Source organism: Ascidiella aspersa, chromosome 2 (genome assembly GCF_963924565.1).
Source record: "Ascidiella aspersa chromosome 2, kaAscAspe10.2, whole genome shotgun sequence".
Taxonomy (NCBI): Eukaryota; Metazoa; Chordata; class Ascidiacea; order Phlebobranchia; family Ascidiidae; genus Ascidiella; species Ascidiella aspersa.
The window spans coordinates 29408732-29430353 of NC_139448.1; the positions used below are offsets into that span (position 1 = coordinate 29408732).

Genomic DNA, 21622 nt, shown 5'->3' on the forward strand with positions numbered 1-21622 from the left:
TATTTCCGAAGGATCATATTCAAAGTTTTGATGTGAATATCCCGAACCGCAATTGGTATAGCAAAGAGAATGAAACCAAAGTTCGGTTACCACACATATTTTAAAATCCTTTTTGTAGAGATTTTAGTTAATGCTTTTTAGTTATAAAAACTAACAAGCGCTTAACGAATTATGTTTTTGTTAATTATTTATTCCAAACAAAAAGAGTACCGCGAGGTGGCGTTGCAGTATCGTTTCTTCTGCAAATTTAGTGCAACGCTTTGCGATTTTGCGCACTTTTTTGTTCGCACGTTCTATCAGTGAGGTGGTGAGGTATTAGCGGAAATAGCGATAGGCAGCAAGAACGAGCCGGAATTATTGCACTAAATTTCAGTAGGCTATTTCATTACACGGCTTGCGCAGTACATTCGTGGGCTTTTGAGTTCAGCTTTGCGGTGAAAAAATGTTGTTTGTGGTGCTTTGATATGCAGACAAGTAGACGTAAATACGATGGACCAAGTCTGCGTTTCATCCCACTTTTTACCTATAGATCTCAGGTGTACAGCAAGAAATTTTATGGTCCGCTGGTGCTGGCCTGAATCATGTTTTTTTCAGCCTGCGTTTGAAACCACAATTCAACCCTTATTTGGAAATTGAGGTGTCCAATCTATTTCTCAATGCAGGTGTTACACTGCAGACTGGAAGTGCAAAAAAACATTTTATGCTTGTACAAAGTTATTTTTTAGCACAAACTGCAAGAGCCATGTATTTATTTTTCATTATGGTAGCCACAGAAAATTATAATAATTCCTAACCTATTATAGTATTATGACACAATATTTTGTGTGTGTAAACCTAAATAGCTGAATTGTGCTCCAAGTTTAAGTTAAATTTATACTAAGGTATCATTAGTTTGGGTTTTGGTAGGATTCCACAAACTTCCAGTATGCATAAAGTAGTGATTATATATCTTAAAGTTGGCAATACACACCCAAATCCTACTTTGCAAAATATAGAAAGTGCATTCAGGAAGTTTTTTTAAAGACCAAACCTGCACCCCAAAATATAAAACATGCACCCGATTTTTACATAAGTGTTACACTAGCAATGTTCAGTTTTTACCTTTGGTGCAACTAGTCTATTTGGTCATGCACTTGAAGGATCTCATTAAAATATGATATGCCGGATCTCATTAAAATTTTACTGGCACAGAAGCTCAAAATGCCATGAAATGCAGACTAGATCATGATTCTGCACCCAATCTATTGTTAGCTTGGTTATATTGTTTAAACATATTACTTTTCATGCATATTTACTTTCTAATTTTTTAAATGCACCCAAAAAATAAAACAATAAATAGTAGAAATAAACTTTTATGTCTTTAGCAGATTATAACCTAAGGTGAATTATCGAAAATTAGTCAAAAAATTAATCATTCTAATGCCCCTTTATCTTGTCTTGTTTCCAAGACCAATTGTGATTTTTTTTAAAATACTACAAACAATGTTTCTAATGATTTCTAAATAAAATACATATTGTCGATAATATTTCAAAAAAATTCTTATTTTATCAAGATTTAATTTGTTGTTGTAAATTTGTTATAAAAATGTGACACTGACTCCACCAACACATTAAAACAACATGGAAAATGATTGGTAACAAGAAACTGAGAACCTTACAAATTCTGTTTTGAACTGGAAATAAGGCCAGCAGGTAACATAAAATTTTATATTACATTTATTAGTTCTGTGCTTCCTGTTTGTCAGAAGTGAGTAATATTTAGGTATTGTCAAGTTTATAGTTTATTTCCTGTTTGTGGTGGTGAATCGCCTTATAAATGTGAAAGCCCAGGAGATCTGTTAACACACATATCTGTTGACCTTTAGCTAACATTTTAGATATTAAAAAGTATTAAATGCGGAATCATTAATTATGCATATACAATGTAGCAACATTATTTTGTATAAGGGAAATGGGTGGCAAATGCGACACACAGCAAAAACAACATCTTATTCCATAAAGCATGCCACATATAAATAAGGAAATTATATTTTCAATTATGTTTGTGGCAGACAGCAGACAGAAATTCTCCTTACCGTTTTGCCAAAACAAAACAGGCTTATCACAATCTGTCATTTTTATGATAGTCCACCTTGTCTTATGTACAGATGGAACAGCTAATCCATTTAATCCCCTGTTTTACAGTACCGCAGTCAAGGATTAAACTGGCGTAGCAAAATAGCATTCCTTGAAATGGACAACACAGCTTTCAAAAAAGATGACAAAAAGCATCTCTCATTTCGCCGTGCCAACAGCCGTGAAAAGGAATTGCAACCGGTCAGAGATGTTGAAAGTGATGGCTTGGGTAATTGATAACCTTGTCTATTAATTACTGTAACTAGAGTAGATGTAAATGATTTATTTTAATGTAATCATATGATATCCTATTTAGGACAATTTTTTATGATGAACTAATCAAAACATATTACTACAGTCAAATAGCAGTGATAAGCATTGTTGGACATTTTTCTGCTAAATTGCAATATAATGACCAATTTATCACCTACTTCAGCTATTAAATCTGTATCTGCAATTTAAAATTCATTGACTAAATCAATTTATGCCATCGCAATTAGCTATGGTTGCACAATATTGCATCTTATTAAAAAGAGATGTCATTGCTAAATGCATGTTGTTGTTTTTATCATGCAGCAGACACAAGTGTCCTGCCACGGCGAGTTCGGGGTCGTTTACACAATTTATTCGGTCAAATCGAGGATGAGTTCAGTGAGATATACGCCGAGAATGTGGAACTTCGGAAAAGCATTGCCTTGCTAAACGAAAAGCTTTCTGCGATGGATGCAGGACAAGGGTTGGATAAGTCTGAGACAAACGGTTCAGATTTCCAAAAGGTTGTGTGTGTGGTTATGGCAAATTTTAAGTTTTCTTGCCTGTTTCTATTTTTTTTTGAAGGATAATGGTTGGTGGTTGTTGTAAAACAGTAAGAATATCAAAGCCCATAATACAGAAGTAGGTATCATTTTAAACGCTTGTTGTAAATGAATAAAGAGTATTATTTGAAACGAAAATAAATGATACCTACTTGTGTATGGGCTTTGATATTCTTATTAGTCTTTCTATATTAGGTTTTTATTTGGTTTTATCCATTATTATTAATTCGGTTTGTTGTTTAGTTTTTGATATACTCATCTAATTAACAGTTTAAACACAGCATTTGTTAAACAAGTTTCATGATCATTTGTTGACAATCTAGTTTAACACTGCCCTACAATTTTGTTTGTTATGGTCAGTTTTGTTGGGTTTCTACTCATATACCGCCAAAACACAGGGCTCCTCAACCTGTTGGTCTGGGGTAGCGCACCATAATATTGAGGTCACAAAGCATTGTACATTTATCGTTTATAAATCATTCAAGTCTATGGGCTATACCTGCCAAGGGGTCACAAACTTTTTTTTTCTGAAAATGGGTTCACAGAGGAAAGAAAGTTTGTGAAACTCTGCCATGTTCACATAAAGTTTTAACAGAGGGAAACAGTGTCAGCTTTAAAATAAATCAGGTCACCTTACAGCTTACTGGTGGTTGTATGCATTTTGTAAGACGCTCTTATTGAATACGCAGGGAAGTGGAAATGCCAAAGGGAAATCCAGTCAGATCTCTCAGCGTTTGAAGACAACTTACAAGACGGGCACCAGCAAACTTGTTTCCAGTTTCAAGCCGACTGCCAATGTTGTATGCAGAGTTGTTCAGGTTTGCTCGTCATTTTTTTCCTTGAATTTAGTCTGAGCACAAAACGCACATGTGTTTGTTCATGTACAGCGCTGCGCTATTTTTGTACTACTGTGTCTACATACATCCTCCACGAATATAATGCAAATCAACAACATCACCAGACAATATAAATGGTTTAAATGGTTTAGGAGGCATTTAGTTAATATGTCATTTAGTGACACACAGTTTTTCTATTTGATTACTCTTTAATCAAGCAGTTATGCTTTTGAAGGAGTTCCATGGACACAGAGATGGGATCTGGGATATTGCATCTTCACCAACTAACACATCAATTGCAGGAAGTGCTTCGGCTGACCAGAAGGCCAAGCTTTGGTAAGTGTTTGCTTGTTCAGTATCTACCTATAGACATTAAAACACAGCTGATAAAAATTGCAAAAGATAGTTTTTCTTCTGCTTGTGTCCTGCATTATATTATTTTAATTTCAAAATTTCCCTCATTTTGATTAATGCATATTTGCGTATTTTCTCTGGCCAATTACTTTATAATCGCACATCATACATTTTTATTTATTATACATTTTTTAAATTTTCTTAAAATAGCCAAAACCACTGATAGGCATGCAAATAAAAACAAGGTCCGAGCATCGCTCTATTAAATGTAACAACACTTGTTTATTTACAAGCGTGTATGAAAAGCTAGTAAATTCGCTTATTTATTTCACAATACACGTTGGTGACGTAAGGTTAAGCACTCAGACCCACCAGTCATCACGCGTAGGCCAGGGTACCCAGCCATTTCCATGAGCCATCAATCATCTAAGATTAGCTCACTCATTAGCGGCAGGCGATTAAGTGTAGCACGCTTCAGTCGCATTTAATGGCGCAAGTGTACATAAGGCTAATTACACGCCTTGACAGAAGCACTTTATTCTCCGGTTTAGTTCGGTTTTGACAAAACACGTGGGGATTATTTCGATTGTTACGGCAATGTTTATTGTGTAAGTGCCAAATCCCACTGACTAATAGGATTCGCGAATTTTGCAATTCCCCCAATCCACATGAATTAAAGTGTCCCACTTTGCGTGTTTTTTCCCCAAAAGTCAAACGTGTCTAAAGCTACACAGTCCGACAATGTAAAAAAGTTTTTTTGAGTTTTATTACACAGTGTTTTGTTTATGAGCTATTACACTGGCGAACTTATAAACCAAGGAAGTTTAATACTGATCCTTGTATTAAGGTTTTGCATGTATCTTTAAAGTAGTTATTGTTTGGGAGAACCAACTGTTATGTTTATTAAAATTCAGTGCCATTTAAAATGTTTCTCCATGGATTTTTAAGCCATAGTTGTTACAGGTTAAAAAAAAAAAAAAATTTGTCCAGTGACGTAATAGCTGTATTCATCTTGTAGAAAACCTATAAATCAGGCAGCACTGTTAAAAAAAATCGTGCTACAATGACGAGCTTTATACTGGTTAATACATTATTATGTTACTAAAAGAATCACTTAACAAATGTTTTTCAACGTTACATGCAATGCACTTTAAATAATTTTAATATACATATGTAGTAGCTGTATTCATCTTAGAAAACCTATAAATCAGGCAGCACTGTTAAAAAATCGTGCTACAATGACGAGCTTTAGTTGTTACTTAAATAATCACTTAACAAATGTTTTTCAATGGTACATACAATGCACGTTCAAAAAAAAAAAACATACGTAGCAGCTGTATTCGTATTGTGGAAAACCTATAAACCGGCAGCACTATGACTGTAAAAACGGGAAATCGTGCTGCAATTAACAAGATTTAGTGGTCAACACATTACTTTAACTAAAAGGATCACTTAACCGAATTAACAATTGGGTACACTATACACGGATCTGTAATGTAGCTTGGTAATGAAATCAGAAGCCCAAAAGGTCGAGTAGATCGACATCTTTTTGATTAAGACGTTTCGATACGAAATTGTATAATGGAAGATGCACACACCTATGCGTGTTAACAATTGTGATCTAGTCCTTCTGAAGCTGCTTTTGACCAATGATTACGGCTTACTTATCATCAGTACGAAAGCCGTCGCGGACTTACCGAGTTTGTCGATCAATGATGCCAGCTAGAAAAACTACTAACCTGCAGTGAGGTTTGAACTCACAACCTCCGGCCATACTGGGACCGTCGCCCTGCCAACTGTGCTACACATGCTCAAAGAGGAGCTAGTCGAGAAACAACCATTTTATCACAAACTTGCATCATTTCGATTTAACAATGTTTCTACGAATACATACAGCTCGAACTGTAAACCGTATCCTTTTGTGTGCAGGAATCTTAACACAGGCGAATGCGTTGGAACCTACCACGGTCACTCGGGCTCAGTGAACTGTATTCGCTTTCACCGGGACAAGCATCTTGCCCTGACAGTTTCGGGCGACATGAGCGCCCATATTTGGTCCTACGACTGCCCCCGTACGACCTCCAGTGACGAGGATGCGCTGGACCGTGACGAGCTGCACGAAGGTAAACAGTTTGCCTTTTGGGAGTCATGTATATTAGTTTATAGTTGTCCGTTTATTAGGTATTTTGATAAATAAATTTTGTGTTGGTAAATTGGCATAGTCTATAGTTCAGTTTTTCTCTGCGAATGCGTTTTACGCATTTTCATTTAACCTAATGATTGTAGAACAGTTGTCAACGTATTTTCATTACTTATGAATTAAACAATAAACTTGTTAAGGTGTGGACACTACTCCGTCATAACATTGATTATAACGCTCAGTTTTTTATTTGTGCAGTTGCATTTATTTATCATAGGTCACTCCTACTCTGCCCAGCAGGTATATTTACGTTTATCGCTAAAACAAATGTTTACCTGGTGCTGTTTTTATGAGTCATTGTCATGATTAGTTGCGTGTCATCGGTTTTACGAAATCGTCACTTTCTCTTACATAGAATTGTTTTCGAAAGATTCATGCTATTTGTACGGTCGAGCAGCCACAGAATCAAGGTGAAAAACATAAATACAAAGCACATATTTTCTATCTCTGTGACGTATAGTTAAGTAATTCGTCCGAAGTAAAAGCTAACGTGGGGTTTCGGATTTCCCCCAAGGCGTTCGAAAACACTTTTTGCTCTGCAATCCTAGATTGTTACCGTTTAGTGTTTGTTTTGGGTTCGCAACGCAACTCCCCAACCATAATTAATGAGGCAATCACGTTGCTTTTTAACTCGAAAAAAAAATCGTTTTTTTTTGCAAATTGCTCGAATGGAATGAAAGACGCGAACAGCAAAATGAGAAGTTTGGTGCATCTACGTTTTCATATGACTGCTTGCATTTTGGTCCAGAAATAACAACTCCGTTTTGCGCTTTTGTGTATTAAAAATTAAACATGTATACTAGAAACAACTTGGTGCACTTTAGTCTACTAATTCGCCTGAGTGTAAAATTCTAGTTTTAATAAGATTATAACGCATAGTTTTTTGTACCCCTTAAAGGCTTAAAGTATAACAACACTAAGCCCCAAAGCTTCGTGTTAAGCCAAGCGCAGCAAGTTTATTTAAGCCCTATACACCAATAGCAAAAATGTTCCTTCACCAACCGCACCTTTAGCGAAAAACAGAACATCCTAAGCAGATATTGTTCAGTGTTTCACGTAATACCTAGTGAAATTATTTAACAAAACATTACCCCTTTGAGATTATTTAAATCAACATTATGTTGCACAATTTTCTTGTATAATAAATTAAAAACACGAGTAAGTAAACTGTAATATAGAAAGGTTATCTCTTCTACCTTAAAAGCCGACTCAAGGTCACACACCTTATAATTTATTCACGCCTATACTTACGAACTCGTTGACGCTCACGATCCAACTTAATCACGTTTTTTTACTCCCCATCCAACTCAAGACTCTCTTTGCGCACAAATCACAAACCTATCTACTCGGCACTCACACCTTAACTCAATTTCCCATCGCATGGATCGCTACCCAAAATTGAGTGGCCGATTAAAGTAGTTTTATGTGGTTATATTTATTTGCATCGGTTCTGTGTAGTATTTTCCAAAAATGGACTATAAGAGCAGAAGCAATACAAAGACATGAAACAATAAAGTTGACTTTAATAATGCTATTGTCTTATTTCTTCTTTGTTCACTATAAGCTTGTAAGTTCAGTGAAGATAATTGGGTCGCCAAAGCTTCACGGTTATTCTTACGCTTAACTAACGATGTCGGCATAGGCGAAATATTATGTTCCTTTATAAAAATGTCTGATCCTGTTTTTCCTCAAGTGTTTAAATTTTGAGTTTTGTTTGTTTGTTTACTTACGCTTAGTATATGGGTCGCCGATAAATAAGGGTTGATAAACAACTATGTATTTTTTAACCATGTAGCTTGATAATGAATTGCAAAGCCAAAAAGGTCGAGTAGATCGACATTATCTTGATTAAGACGTTTCGATACGAGGTTGCCTTAACGCACGCCCGTACCAACCACGCCCTTTTCACACCCCTTTCTTCCGATCGCAGACAACTCCTTGGCCGCTCAGGAACCTCTTGCCTACCGCTGTCCGCTCATGCGCGCCGACTGCCACACCTCCCCGGTGGTGTGCTGTGATTGGCTGGTCGACGGCCAGCAGTTCGTCACCGCCTCGTGGGACCGAACCTCGAACCTGGTGGACTCGGTCACTGGCCAGGCGGTCCAGACCCTCAGCGGGCACGACATGCCCCTTACCCACGTCAGGTGGGTGACCCATTGATTGTTTAGGGCTAGTGGTGCTCAACCGGGGTGCCATTTCTGCCGAAAGATATTTAAGAATCTGATTTTTGCTCAACTCTTATAAGTTTTTGTGTAAGATTACGGTTGAATAAATCCAATTTTTCGTACGCTGTGTAGAGTTGATTTGTGTTGTCATGTGTTTTAGTGGTTCTCAACCGGGGTACCGCTGCATCCTGGTGTGCCATTTATAATGCTTAAGGGTGCCGAGAGATATTTGAGAATGTTACAGAATCTGATTTTTGCTCTTATAACTTTTTGTGTAAGATAAGAGTGGAATAAATCCAATTATAACTTCGTACGTTGTGTAGGGTTGACGTGAGTTGTTCCGGTTCCGTTTATGGTTTGTTATTTTAGTGAATTACATACGGAAAAGTCTTGTAGGGGTGCCGCAATAAATTTATTTTTTCTGAGGGTTGCCGCTAGCCATAAAAGGCTGAGAAACACTGGTTTAGGGTGTAGGTTTTTTTTCATCTGGGCACAAGCTCGAATTGGTAAATTATCGCTGCACCAACTGATGTGCTCGTCGACTTTCTAAACTACTTCCGATATAGGTCGCACAAATTTCTAGATTTGTTTCCATGCCAGGTGCCAATATTCCTATAGACTAGTATTATGACCTATTTAAATGAAACGTGGTAATCACATAGTGCATATAGGCCTTTTTAAGTTTTTATCTTTTTTTAATTTTTTTATTTACCGGCAATAAGAGGGCTATTTCTGTTTGATATGTTGTTGTTCACTTTGATTATTGCTTGAGTCGGCTTGTATAGCCTCGATGAAATGAGAACGTGACTGTAGAATTTACATTTATGTGGGTAAGCATTTTTTTAGAATTCACGAATTCCACTTATCGATCAGTTCTGAAAAATAACCTAAAGAATAGACTTTAAGTTGCTAGCGCTTCAGTTAAAGTAATTCTTGTTGATACAAACTGTGTTTGGCCCGTGTCCTAAACCGTGTACACATTATCCCGTGTGCTACCACTATACACATATATTTGTCCCGTAAAAAGACCCCCTGCTTTACATTAAAGTGGCTTGTGACTAAAATCAGCCGATAAAATACATTTGGCCGAGGTTTTAAATTTACTCATATGTCGGCATAACAGCCGATTTTGAACAATGTGGTTAAACGATCATCCAAAACAACTTTTACCAGCATAAACGCTGCCTGGATAGCATAATATTACAATCATGTAATGCATTTAACACAGTTGTGTAATGGACATTATGGCAGAAATAAACAAATCTAAAACTACAATTAGTGAAACGAAGTTTGTTTAATAAAAGTACGCGCTTATACCTAGAACAAACGATATCAAAGGGTTTCAAATACGTATTCGGCTGAACTGTAGACGCCGGTCGCCGGTCGCCGGCGACAGGCATGACTAAAACGTTTATTTTGGGCCAACCATGAAAGGTTGTTGACGAATTGATCAACAAACCCATATGCCCTCGACATTTCTATGTGCGGGCAACAACCTTTCGTGGTGGACTTTTTCAAAATAATCTTGCGGCGCGGGTTTTTTCTCTTTTACCAAAAACTTGGACCGTACAAATCGCCCTTTCGAAGGCATGTAAGCGTTTCGTTCACTTGACTGTCGCAAACTATCAATCTTGCGCAGACAAAAGCGACAAGCGTAATTTCCCTTACACGACAATGACATTTGGGCTGTGTACGTTGTCACTTCGACTTGTATGCAACCGCCCCCTCTATTAACGTCTTTTTAATGCTTTTCTCGCACCAAAAATAGCATAAATGGGGGCCTTAGCTGTATATTGGCCATTTTATTGGCCAAGGCCATAACAGCGGGCCTACTAAAGGGAGCTGGCCGTTCTACGAATCCAAATTAAAGCTCGTGTGGTGAGTGTTTGGCGTTACACTATAAATACAAACCTGGATTGATTTTTTGAGGCAACAAATATAAGCAAACGACGCGGTTTGATTAGGTTCCAAGCAGCCCCGTGAGGTCCGCTCGTTATTTATGTCCCACTTTGTTTATTTTTCATCGATCGGCAAATAGCCGCGAAGGTGCGAACAGCCGCCCTAAATTAGGCCGAAATCGATGGTTGTGTGTTGCCTGGGAGTCCTTTTTAAAGAAGGTACAATAACATTTTCCCGACACCGATTAGGTTCCAGTGGACGGTAAACAAACATTGGTCCGTTTGTCGATTCGTGTTTCGTCTGTTTGCTCGTCGGCTAAATATTTACAAGTGAGGATCAAACGACCTTGAATGAATAATTGACTCGAATGCAGTTTAGCTTTTTAAGTGGCTTTTACTTCAATGAATTCGAATGTGCTCGTTGACCGTTCGGTTTCTTAACGCCAAAAAAACTGTTGTTTTGTGAATCGTCTGCGTGGCTTCCCTGTTTTTAGGCCGCTTCAAAGAATTTTAATTTATTTTTCCTGTTTATGAACGAAAATAGCGCAAAAGTTGACCGAAGTAATCAAAGTAGGCTAAAGGGTAAATTATAACAGTGACTTCTTGGAAATATAGCCGCTTATATGTACACAATGTCATTTGTCCCAGTCGAGTCATTCGTAGAATAACTAAATCCAACTCAAGTCCAAAATCAATACAACTCGCCCGAAGATTAGCACTGACTCGACTAATAAATAACAAAACGCGAAAAATTTTGCAATCCAGTTGTTTTACGTGCAAAAATTGAGTTAAAAATCTCAATTTTTTCATTAAATATTAGTGATTTTAAACCCAAGAACCGAACCACCAAATATATTGTCAGCATTTAACTAATTCCATCTCGAGGCTACTTGATACAACAACATGTTAATATTTTCCCGTGACAAAGGAAGGGCGTAAAGCAGCTCGACTGCAACAAGCGGCAGCTGCTATTCACTGGCAAAAAACCTGGCGGTTCTCGGCACAATAAAGTTGGCGCGGCGTATAGAAGTTGTTTTGCATACACGACGTGACCTGCTAAAAAGTCGCCCAAGCTTGCTGACGCACGACTCGAACCCCAAGTCTCCCGGGTGCTCAATAATTAACACGTTTCATCATTTCGCCACTTTCTAAGTTCGCCTGCGAACGCAGTCACGCAGTGCCGTTTAATGCCGACGTCCGTCAACTCGATTCGCACCTCGACAGCCATGGCCGATTGTTGCCTTGCTTGATAAATAGGTCGTCTATTTTGAATTGGCTGCCGCCCTTTTTATTGCTAAAGTCGCCGTTTGTTTTTCGCTGCTCTGCGTCATATGGAAAACGCGACGAGTGACCCTTTGGGCCAAGTCCAAGTCAAGTCTTTTGCAAAAAATAAAAGTCCCAGTCAAATCATTATAGAGCAAGTAAACTTCACGTCAAGTTGTTGACATAAAATAAAACGATAATAATATTCAATTAAAATTGTTAACCACGCCCGATAATTGGCAATATCTGCACTAAAAATAACAAAAACCTAACTTACAGCGAGCAAATTGTTTTGCGTGGAACATCAAAAATGAACAAGTAAATTTTATGTAAAAAAATTTGATGAAAACACTTAATTCAAGTCAAGTCGTTTGTTCAAAAGTCATGTTGGTCAACAGACTTGAACAGTGACTTTAGTCAAGTCAAATTATTGGCTTAAGTCCTTACAACAGTGTTCGTCCATCAATATATTATGTTTATTTAGCTTTGTTTACGAACCACCTGTGTGTATGAACTTAGTCACCGAACTGACCCAGATCTTACCGGAAAACAAAAATGGCACGCATGTGATATCAACTGTTCTTTGTTTTGTTGTCGATGGAATTTGTGTCACCTAGAAAGTGACTGCTTTAACGGTTACGGACAAAGAGTACAGATTTTGTTGTACCCAGTCTGGCGATGCAGCAACATAATTTTCATTCTTTATTTTCGAGCATAACGTTGTACCCTGCATTTTTCAACTATAGGTATATCAGTCTAAAGGCCCGATTTACAAATTATGTTTGCAATTACATTATTTATTTATTAGGGCCTTATTGCCCAGTAAATGACGAAATTACTTTTCAATAAAAATGATTAAAATTGAAAATAATTTTTTCTTAGATATTCCACACGTCTTTTATACTAGCCTACTACAGGCCCGGATGAAAAATTATACTCTACAAACACACCACAAGACCCCCAAAAATAATTCTAAATACTTTTTTTAAAAAGGGTTCAAAATCCTAGCTAGTAGCAGCATCGCCTAAAGAGATTTTTTGTTTTTTTCTAAAAGTAGAATCATTATTTGGTAAGAATATCAAAGCCCATACAGAAGTACGTAGTATTTTGAACGTTTTGAATTTCCACCATTTTTCATTTAGGACAGTGGTTCTCAACCTGTGGTACGCGTACCACTAGTGGTACGCGAAGCCATTTTGGGTGGTACGCTGTACGCAGTATGTTTTTAAGTAAAATTACAGTTTTACTAAAAGGTTAAGCATTTTTTTTATTGTAAACTATCCATTCATCGTAATGGTTGTATAGTTACATTTTTTATGCTTCTTTAACGATAGGAACTATTATCTTTCCGGAACATCAATGCATATTTCTTTTACGACATCATAGCAAAACAACAAAGAATCACAAAACTTGACCAGTATCTTGCAAGTTAAAAAAGAGAAACTTTTTTGAGGTGGGCCGCATTTGCTTCGAAATTTCCGAGCTAACTTATTAGCTAATCCGCCCCTGTTAATAATCCTATGTACATTTTGAGTAAAGTTGAGTTTATCGGCATTTTGTTGGTACGCAACAAGATCATAGAAGCTCGAGGTGGCACGCAGTGAAAAAAAGGTTGAGAACCACGGATTTAGGATATCTAATGTTGAAAATCAATAAAGAGATTCGAAACGTTTAAAATGTTACCTTTTTCTTTATGGGCTTTGGTATTCTTATTAAGTAATGATTCTAGTTTTAGAAAAAAAACGTAGAATTTTGAACGTTTAAAAAAATCTATTTATTCGTTTTCAACATCTAATGTTGATGTTCGAATTGCTCAAAATGCTACCTACTTATATAGGGGCTTTGATATTCTTACTACAAACTCAAACAATTATGCTCCAAAAGCATAATCACGTTTACGACCCTTCCCTATTTTTCCAGCGCCCACCCCAAGCACAAGATGGTTGTGACGTCATCACGCGATTCCACCTTCCGCGTGTGCGACTTCCGCGTGCCGGCCCTCCACACCGTCATAGTGGGCCAGGGCCACAGCCAGTCCGTATCCTCGGCCGTGTTCACCACAGACGACAAGGTAACGCGTAAGGCTGAGCACGTATTAACGTCGCCTTGTGAGTTTTTAACCCATTGGTCATCAAACTGCGGTTTGTTGGTTTAATTATTCCTGCCCCGCGGCCTATATTCTGGTCTCGAAAATACACTAATACTTTATAAAAGGTAATGCTAGTCGGGTGCAAAGCTAAGCTAAGTTTTGGTGAATTCCTAACTGCGGCATATTTCCTTAATAATCTTGGAGATACGGTTATTAATACTTAGAAAATGTAATGTTTGTCAAATGCCAATCCAAGCGAAGTTTTAGTGAAATTTAAGTTTAAGACGATGTTATAAAGCTCCCTATACATTTTGATGAATACTTTTTCTATATTTCTTTAGTTTAATAATTTTAATTAATTATTTAATTATTATTAAAGTCAAATAAGTTCAAAACAAAATTATATATCAGGCTCGCGATCTTTAATCCATACGGTTAACCGTCCTTTCATACAAAAAGTTTTATGACCCCTACTAACCCAGAGGTCCTAAAGTGGGGCTTCTGAAACCCTGTGGGTCGTTAAAACACATTTCTGAACAAAGTATGTATGTTGTCCTTGAAAACTCATCCTCCACAATAAAGCAATTGATTTAGGAAGAGAAAGTATATTTTCCTCGATAAACTTTGCTATATGTTCAATTTTTATTTTTATTTGAGCCTGTGAATCACTTGAAATTAAGACATAAAAAATCATAATTATGACATAAACGACTTTTTGACTATTCGAAAGCCGTCGCTATTTAGGATATTAAAACCAATTCAAAAACAAAACATCGCACTGCTCTCTACTGCATCGTGGTGGTTTGTCATTTCTTTGCCAAACTTGGTGGAAAACGATGCTTACCTGTGTTTTTTTAGTTGGGAGTACAAAAACGTGGGCCGCCGTAACGGTTTGCAAAAGTAGCCTCAGAAACTGGTAGGTTTCGGTTTTGTGCGCGGGAATTTTGCTTGGTCAGGAGTAACGCTGCTGACGCTCAGTGTTTGTTGAACTTATGCCGGAAAATTTGCTTGCCAAGATCATTTGCAAAACTTATTTGATTAAAACTGAATAATTTACAATGAACACAAGATGCCTTCGGAAGGCCTTACCGTAATCAGTCCGCCTGGTTAGGATTATATTGCAAGCAAGGTTAGGCTAGAATGAAGGCCGGAGGTCGTAAGTTCGAACCTCACCACAGGCTAGTTTTTGTAGCCTCGCCTTGCTTGCACTATAATCCTTACAAGGCTAACTTATTACGGTAACCCTTCCCGAAGGCATCTTGTGTATTATAAACGGGTACAGTTATCGTTGGCCAGTACGACTACAGAAGGGCTCGATCACAGAATACATATTGTGTATATGTACGTTTCAGTTGTGCAATTTACAATAAAGACAGTTTTTTATAAACATTTGCGCGAATAGATCGCGTTGAACCGACCTGTCAAGCATTGACTCACATTTTCCTCGGTCGGCGTCAGGTCACAGCTTTTTAGTCATGATATAAAAGAGCAATTTTAGGTGAATTGGCGTGCATTTGTGCGCGTGGGATAGGGCAAACGTGGGCGACCAAAGCGCATTTGTCACGTACAGCGACCTCTCTAATCCCTTTTTATTGCTTTGCGGTCCGTTTATTGTTTATCATGTTTCAGCTGTGTGCTCCCCAATAACGACCATTTTATTGCCTTCAATGTTGGCTTAGCCAAACCTAATTACATCATTACGCAATACGGGTTCAGAATAAATGTATGTACCCGTCTTTAGCAGCATTTGCGAAACTTAGAAAAAACATCTTCTACAGTTGGGAAACTAACCAATGTGTTTGCACAATGTGATTTGCAAATACTATGCTCAATAAGGACGCTGTTTTTAAAGTTCGAATACTGCTTAAGTAAATAGACGTTGAGTAAAGATAGCCCGTGTTACTTAGCGTTGTACAGTTCAAATTATCGATTTTACGGTTGGGTAAAATTTAATTATCCTCTCCGACTATGGGGGTTTCCAACATTTTTCATCAATAAGGGGATTTACGTTGTAAAATACCCGTAACCATATGACATATATCCTTAAAATATTTCAGTTTTTTTATATACTATATATATTTTTTTTATATACTATATATAAGTTTATATACTTTAATTCGTGGTAAAATTAGGAGTTGTGGTCAGTTTGTGTTTTATATAATCTGAGGTTTATCTGAACTGGCTTGAATTAAGACGTAAAATCGCTTTTAGCAAACAAATTGTTTATTTCTTGTTAATTCCAAATTATCGAATTGTATCAAGATTGTGTAAACAGGTGAAGAAAATAAAGCACATCTTCATCTTACAACACGCAAAGAAAACATTTTCATAAAATTATGGTTTGCGTGTATTAGTTTCAGGTTACTTTGTATTGGGCCATTTTCTAGATTGAAACTGCGAGTAAACACGGTTCAGCGAACGCATTGATGCACCTGATTGAGCAGGGCTAAATTAAGATAGGTCCACATTACTTAATTTCAGTAATGTGTGTAACTCCAATACGAAAACATGTTTAATATTAATTAAGTTCGAACTTGTATAGCCAACGTCTTGAAGCTTCGTGTTATACTTACACCTAATATTTGGGTCGCGGAAACAACAGGTTAGGAAACAATCTTAATTTAAAGCAACTGTAAAATATTTCTGTTTTTAACGATTAAAAAACCAAGGACTCGCGCCCAGCGCCATAAACCCTTTCTCAACCGCGCTTATTTTTGTTTTTGCTACCGTAAAGGTGGTGAGCAGCGGCGACGACCGTTACGTGAAGGTGTGGGACTTGAAGAGCATGCGAACCCCGCTCGCCTCCATACGCTTCGACTCGTCCGTAAACAGGATTGCAGTGTCGCGACGAGGCGTCATCGTAATACCACACGACAACCGACAGGTAAGGTTATCAAAACCACTTTTTTTTTTGATTGGTCACAAGATTTTTCGAAAATTTTTTTTTCCCATTTTATTTTCTGTTTTGTGTAGGAAAATCGTGAGATGTGGCAGTGTTTAGCCGTTTTTATATAACGCCACGAAAGTTTGTTTTTTTATCCAACACCATTTGGCGAATTTTTTATTCGTCTGATCGGTATACAGCACTAACATTATATTAATGGCATAATATTAAACAAACTTCTGCGAAATAGATGGTTTCTTATTTTTTGTTTAATGTTTTGAAGAAAAGTTGTGCTAACGTCTGTTTTTTCTCATTCTAAATTGAACCTTGGCGTTTCACAAAATTTTTGTTATCATTTCATGTTCAGCAGAAAGTATAGAACATTGGCGTGACGAAAGTTTTAATTAATTTTTTCAATTTCGTTGGAGAAAAGTTAAGCTTTGATGCAACTTAATTGAAACTGATGACTTGGACTGAGACTTATTTTCTGCAAAAGACTTGACTCGGCCTTAAGTTATTAAAATCATTTCAAAATCACTCGTTTACAGCACTAAGGCCAATGTTGACTTTTTTGACTCATGGAACACAATGGGTTCTCCATCCCATACGAAAAAGTTGCATAAAAACCTAACGCCTCAAAAAAACTTCGCAGATCCGCCTTTACGATACGAGCGGCAACCGACTGGCCCGCCTTCCCCGGAACGACCGTTCCTCACATCGGCGAGTCGTCACCGCCGCTACTTGGGTCGAGGGTTCGACTCCCACCGTGCTCACCTGCGGTTGGGACAAGCTCATGATCAGCTGGAGCGTCGATTTTCCGCACTCGTTCCTCTCGCAAAAGTGACGCGACCGGCTAAAGCGTCAGGGTAGACATTTTATTGTTTTCTTTTTTTGCGATTTGCTCGAGCGAGCCAGAAGAGGGGGTGTCCGATAATTCGGATCGGAGACGATAGCCGATACCAAGCGATCGTATCGGTGGCACTCGTTCGACACTTTAAGCTGCCAGAGCTGCCGATCCGATACCAAATTAATATGTGCATTTTAGACTTGTCTGCGATATATCGTAGGTTTTTTCTAAGGTAAATTTCATATCACTGGAGCGACTCGTTTCTTCCCTATAAAAAGAGCACTTTTGACCTTTAAATATTTGTTTTTTGACAAAATTGACTTTTTTGGCCGATACAAAAAATAATCGCCCCACTTATTGCATTAAAAACCGACCTTAAAAAGGGTTCCTAACGCAAAAGCAAATTTCGGCTCAATAACCTGAAAAACATAACCATTTAACTTTCAAATTTGATTATTGCGTCTTATCAAACCATAGTAATGACGTCATTTGGTATCGAATCGGACGGCTGTAGTTTTTTCCCAAAATATTTGATATCGGTATCGAAATAAAATACCAAGTGTCGGGAATCTCTATCCCGAAGTTTCGACTAATTTTACGATCGTTTGTTTCTTTATGTTGAATCGACGCCGGCGGTCTCCCACCACCATAGAGCGAAGTTTCCCGTTCATTGTTGACTTGTTTGCGTTTTCTTACCTGTTTTCAAGTGTTGCTTTTACCGAAAGGGCGGGTTACTGAAACCAAAGGGGGGAATTTTTCGCCGTTTAACCTAAACCACGGGCCTCAACAGTTCGCGCACCAAATACCATTGGTTCCTTATGCGGTTATCCTCTTTTTCGGTTTCAACTTATGCTCGAAGTAATCGCTTGTAAAAAAAGGGTAAAACGTGGTCGGTTGGTCCAGTTTTCCCCGTCACTTGTAATCTAACACAAGCCTTAAAAACGCGAGGATTCGTGCTAAACAAGTGTTACCACTTTTACATTTCAGTTTTGGCTTTACGCAGATTATAACCGCCAAGTTAGGTCACCTCTAATGTTCAAGCTGCCCAAGCCATAACCTAGACCTCTGTGTTACCTATATGAGCAGTATACGTGCGTATTGCTGACCATGTCCACGCGGCCTGCGTAATGCGTATACTGAGCGTACATTAACAAAGCAAAAGCTAGCTAGCTTGGTTGGTTGCCCATTGACAAGGAAACACGTATTTCGGGCAGAACAATTACATACTTACTCTGCTAACAACACTAATTTTTTTTAATGCTCCTGTAGATTCGTATTTTTTTGTTTCGCTGCTGTACATCCAAAGTATTACCCATAAACGCTCGGATCATCTGGTTATGTAATGGACTGAATATATTTAAACGAGCGTAAAATTTGACTCACTGTGTGGCCCTCGCAGAGTTTCAACAATAATTTCAATTCGTGTAGTGTAGCGAATAACACAGTATCATAAAAAAAAGTATTTTGGGTCGTGTTTTGCGACAAATGTTCAAAATCAAATTTTGTCATGCCTGTGAACTACTGTCGCTAAGGCGGGCCAAGAGCCAATCATTTAAACTTTGAAAACGTTAAAGAGTGATTTACCGCGCAGTTCCTGCCTAATTTGAGCAAATATTCCCAGAAAATGCTAACCCGTAATTAAAGGATTGTTTATTAATAGTTTCATCGCAGACCCAAATTGGTAGAAAAGGATTATTTGCTTGTAATGTATATATATTGTCCGCTGCTCTTTAAAAAATCAAAAGACTACCCTCTTTAAACAAAAACTTCTAATTGAAATCAAAAGACTCGCAGTATTCGTTAAAAGCGTCCAATCTTACAAATGTAGCTATAGTGTTTTTTCGAGTATTAGAATCAATAGAACAGCCCGGCGCCAAGCATTTCCGCCAGTTCGCATTACGCTAAACTCGCCTCTTCATTAAATCCGATGTTGTTCCGCATATTTTCTTTACAAGCTTTTGTACTGTGCCAATGGCTTGGCAATCGTTGGCCGTGTTGCCATTACCTATATAGTGATTAGGGGATCTTTCAGCGTAAGTGTGTTTAACTGTAAACGAATTGAAAGACGCAAGAAAAGCCATGTCATTTTTTTTTATGTTAAATAATACAGGGCAGCATGTTACTTTTATATTGCGATGTCGACATTTTAAACATTCAAAACCTAAAAAAGGTTCGAATAGTAGGTTTTGTGTTGACCAGAGGTTCCTAACCTGAAGTTAATTAAACCCAAAAAGGTAACTTAACGATTTTAAGGGGTTTATTTTGATAATGATATGATCTTTGACCGCTGAATAGCAAAGTTGTATGAGCCTTTCAATTTGATTATTACTGTTCACTTAAGGTTATTTCAATTTGATTGGCATCTCTGAACTTAATAATTAAAAAAAGGTTGGGAACCACTGGTTTAGACGTACCCCTTTCAACACAGCTCAAAATCGATTGCAACCACAACATGGTCTTTTGTTCTACTATAGTCGCTGTTCAATCATTTCAGTTCCACTTTTAGGCCTGGTACGGGCCTCTAATGAAATAGAAACTTCTACATTAACAGCGAAACATTCGTGCCTCAAAATGTGTACGCCGCTCCCCTTATACCTTCATGTTGTCAAATAGCGTTCCCGTTTTCCGCGCTCTTAAAATCTTCAGTTTTGCGGCCGTACGGGTTAGCCCTTTTCAACAGCTTGCCCTACTATTGCCTACCTTATGTACGAGCCACTTGTAGAAAGAAAGCAGAAAACGCATTTTGTGTTGAACGTTTTAAAATGTGATTTTTTCCCCCTTTCATCCTATTACGTTTATTTTGCTACCTTCTTAACGTTTTTTCATTTTTGTAGACTAAATCTGTGAATAATTAACCTGAGGTGTCGTAACAGCTAACTCCATGTCTTTTTTTTTTCAGTATAGTAGTAACTATAAAATTAAGTAGAGGAGCGACGGTTATTTGTTTCATTTTTAATGTGCGATGCTTCAATATATCGATGGCCGCGACATCTTTTCTCTTATTCTTCGTAACATCATTTTGGGACGATCAAGTTTTTATTGCAGTAGCGGCAAGTCGACAAACTCTCAAAACATGTTTTCTCCCTAACAGCGTTTCTTAAGATAGATATGTGATTTATTTGGAACATCAAAACAAAATAAATTGAAAGTGGTCGAAATCAAAACGTTTAGCAATATTTGACGTTCCCAGGAGACAGCGAAAGACCGTAAGGTTCATCGAGTCAGCTGTCTCCATTTAACTGCTAGTAATTAATAACGAAGGAATTCAAATTGTTCGGGTCAATTTTTTGCTTGATAGCAAATGTAGCATCATCCATCCATTAGTTTAATTTTGTAAGTAAAATTTAAATGAAAATTATTACGCCAGTATTGTACTGTGTTTGTATAATACTTCCTAGAAAGAAACGGGGATGTGGTAAAAATATTTTAATCACAAATTGGGGGTAACGGCACTAAAAGGTTTGAGAACTACTGCACCGTACCTAATTGCCGAAAGACTTTCAGTGTAGATTAAAAAGCAGCACTTAAACGCAAACTAATTGCCCCTCGAAGTGGATTCGATGGTCACGTCATCGATTGCCACTCAAAACAGATGAGCCGTGAGCAAAAAACACTTCACGAACGGCGTGTTCGCTACTTAGAAGAAAAAAAGTGAAAGTGCGTCGTATAACGCCGCTTGAGATAAGTTCCGTCTCGACAAAAATGCATTCCCAGTCAGCAGTTGTAACTTACGACTAACTAACCCCGTGCGTTGTATTCCGTTCGAGTTTCATATCGCTCGCGTTTGTAAAATTCAGTTCTTGTAAAAAAAACTTTTTGCGCGCTTTTTTCTTACCTTGAAAGCCAACACAGGCCTGGTGGACTGCTGCTGTTCGCGACTATACGCGTGTGTAGGGAAATTAACAATCACTGTCCTAACCATAACCGCTAACTGTGAACACACGTGTTTTTCTGAGCGTGTGTTTTGTTCTTCGCGTTTCATTTCGCGCGCGTTCGTGTATTGAATTCTCTTATCTTTTCCTCTTGTGTTTTTTTTTGTGTATGAGCGCATCATTCGCGCGCGTTACTGCGATTAACTGCTCGTTTAATATATTAAACGCGACAAATGTAAACCTTTGTGTGTTGTTCTTTCTGTTAAGACTTGAAATCCAATAAA

At 37.7% G+C, this 21622-nt stretch overlaps 1 protein-coding gene across 1 annotated transcript; it reads left to right on the top strand.

Annotated features, from left to right (window-relative positions):
• Positions 1 to 1550: 1550 nt before the first annotated feature.
• On the top strand, positions 1551 to 21501 carry LOC146164755 (WD repeat-containing protein 37-like). Its single transcript, XM_083381692.1, has 10 exons — positions 1551 to 1692; positions 2185 to 2344; positions 2692 to 2891; positions 3620 to 3748; positions 4002 to 4102; positions 6050 to 6243; positions 8251 to 8464; positions 13567 to 13717; positions 16470 to 16619; positions 17272 to 21501. The coding sequence occupies exons 2-10, from the start codon at positions 2233 to 2235 to the stop codon at positions 17461 to 17463; spliced, it is 1443 nt and encodes a 480-aa protein (XP_083237818.1). The 5' UTR covers positions 1551 to 1692; positions 2185 to 2232; the 3' UTR covers positions 17464 to 21501.
• Positions 21502 to 21622: the final 121 nt, after the last annotated feature.

Bases quoted from the DNA above. Each gene is read 5' to 3' on its own strand.
- LOC146164755 (XM_083381692.1), top strand. From the start codon at position 2,233: ATGGACAACACAGCTTTCAAAAAAGATGACAAAAAGCATCTCTCATTT. The intron at 2,892-3,619 runs GTTGTGTGTGTG...TTGAATACGCAG, and splicing joins ACGGTTCAGATTTCCAAAAG to GGAAGTGGAAATGCCAAAGG. The intron at 13,718-16,469 runs GTAACGCGTAAG...GCTACCGTAAAG, and splicing joins TGTTCACCACAGACGACAAG to GTGGTGAGCAGCGGCGACGA.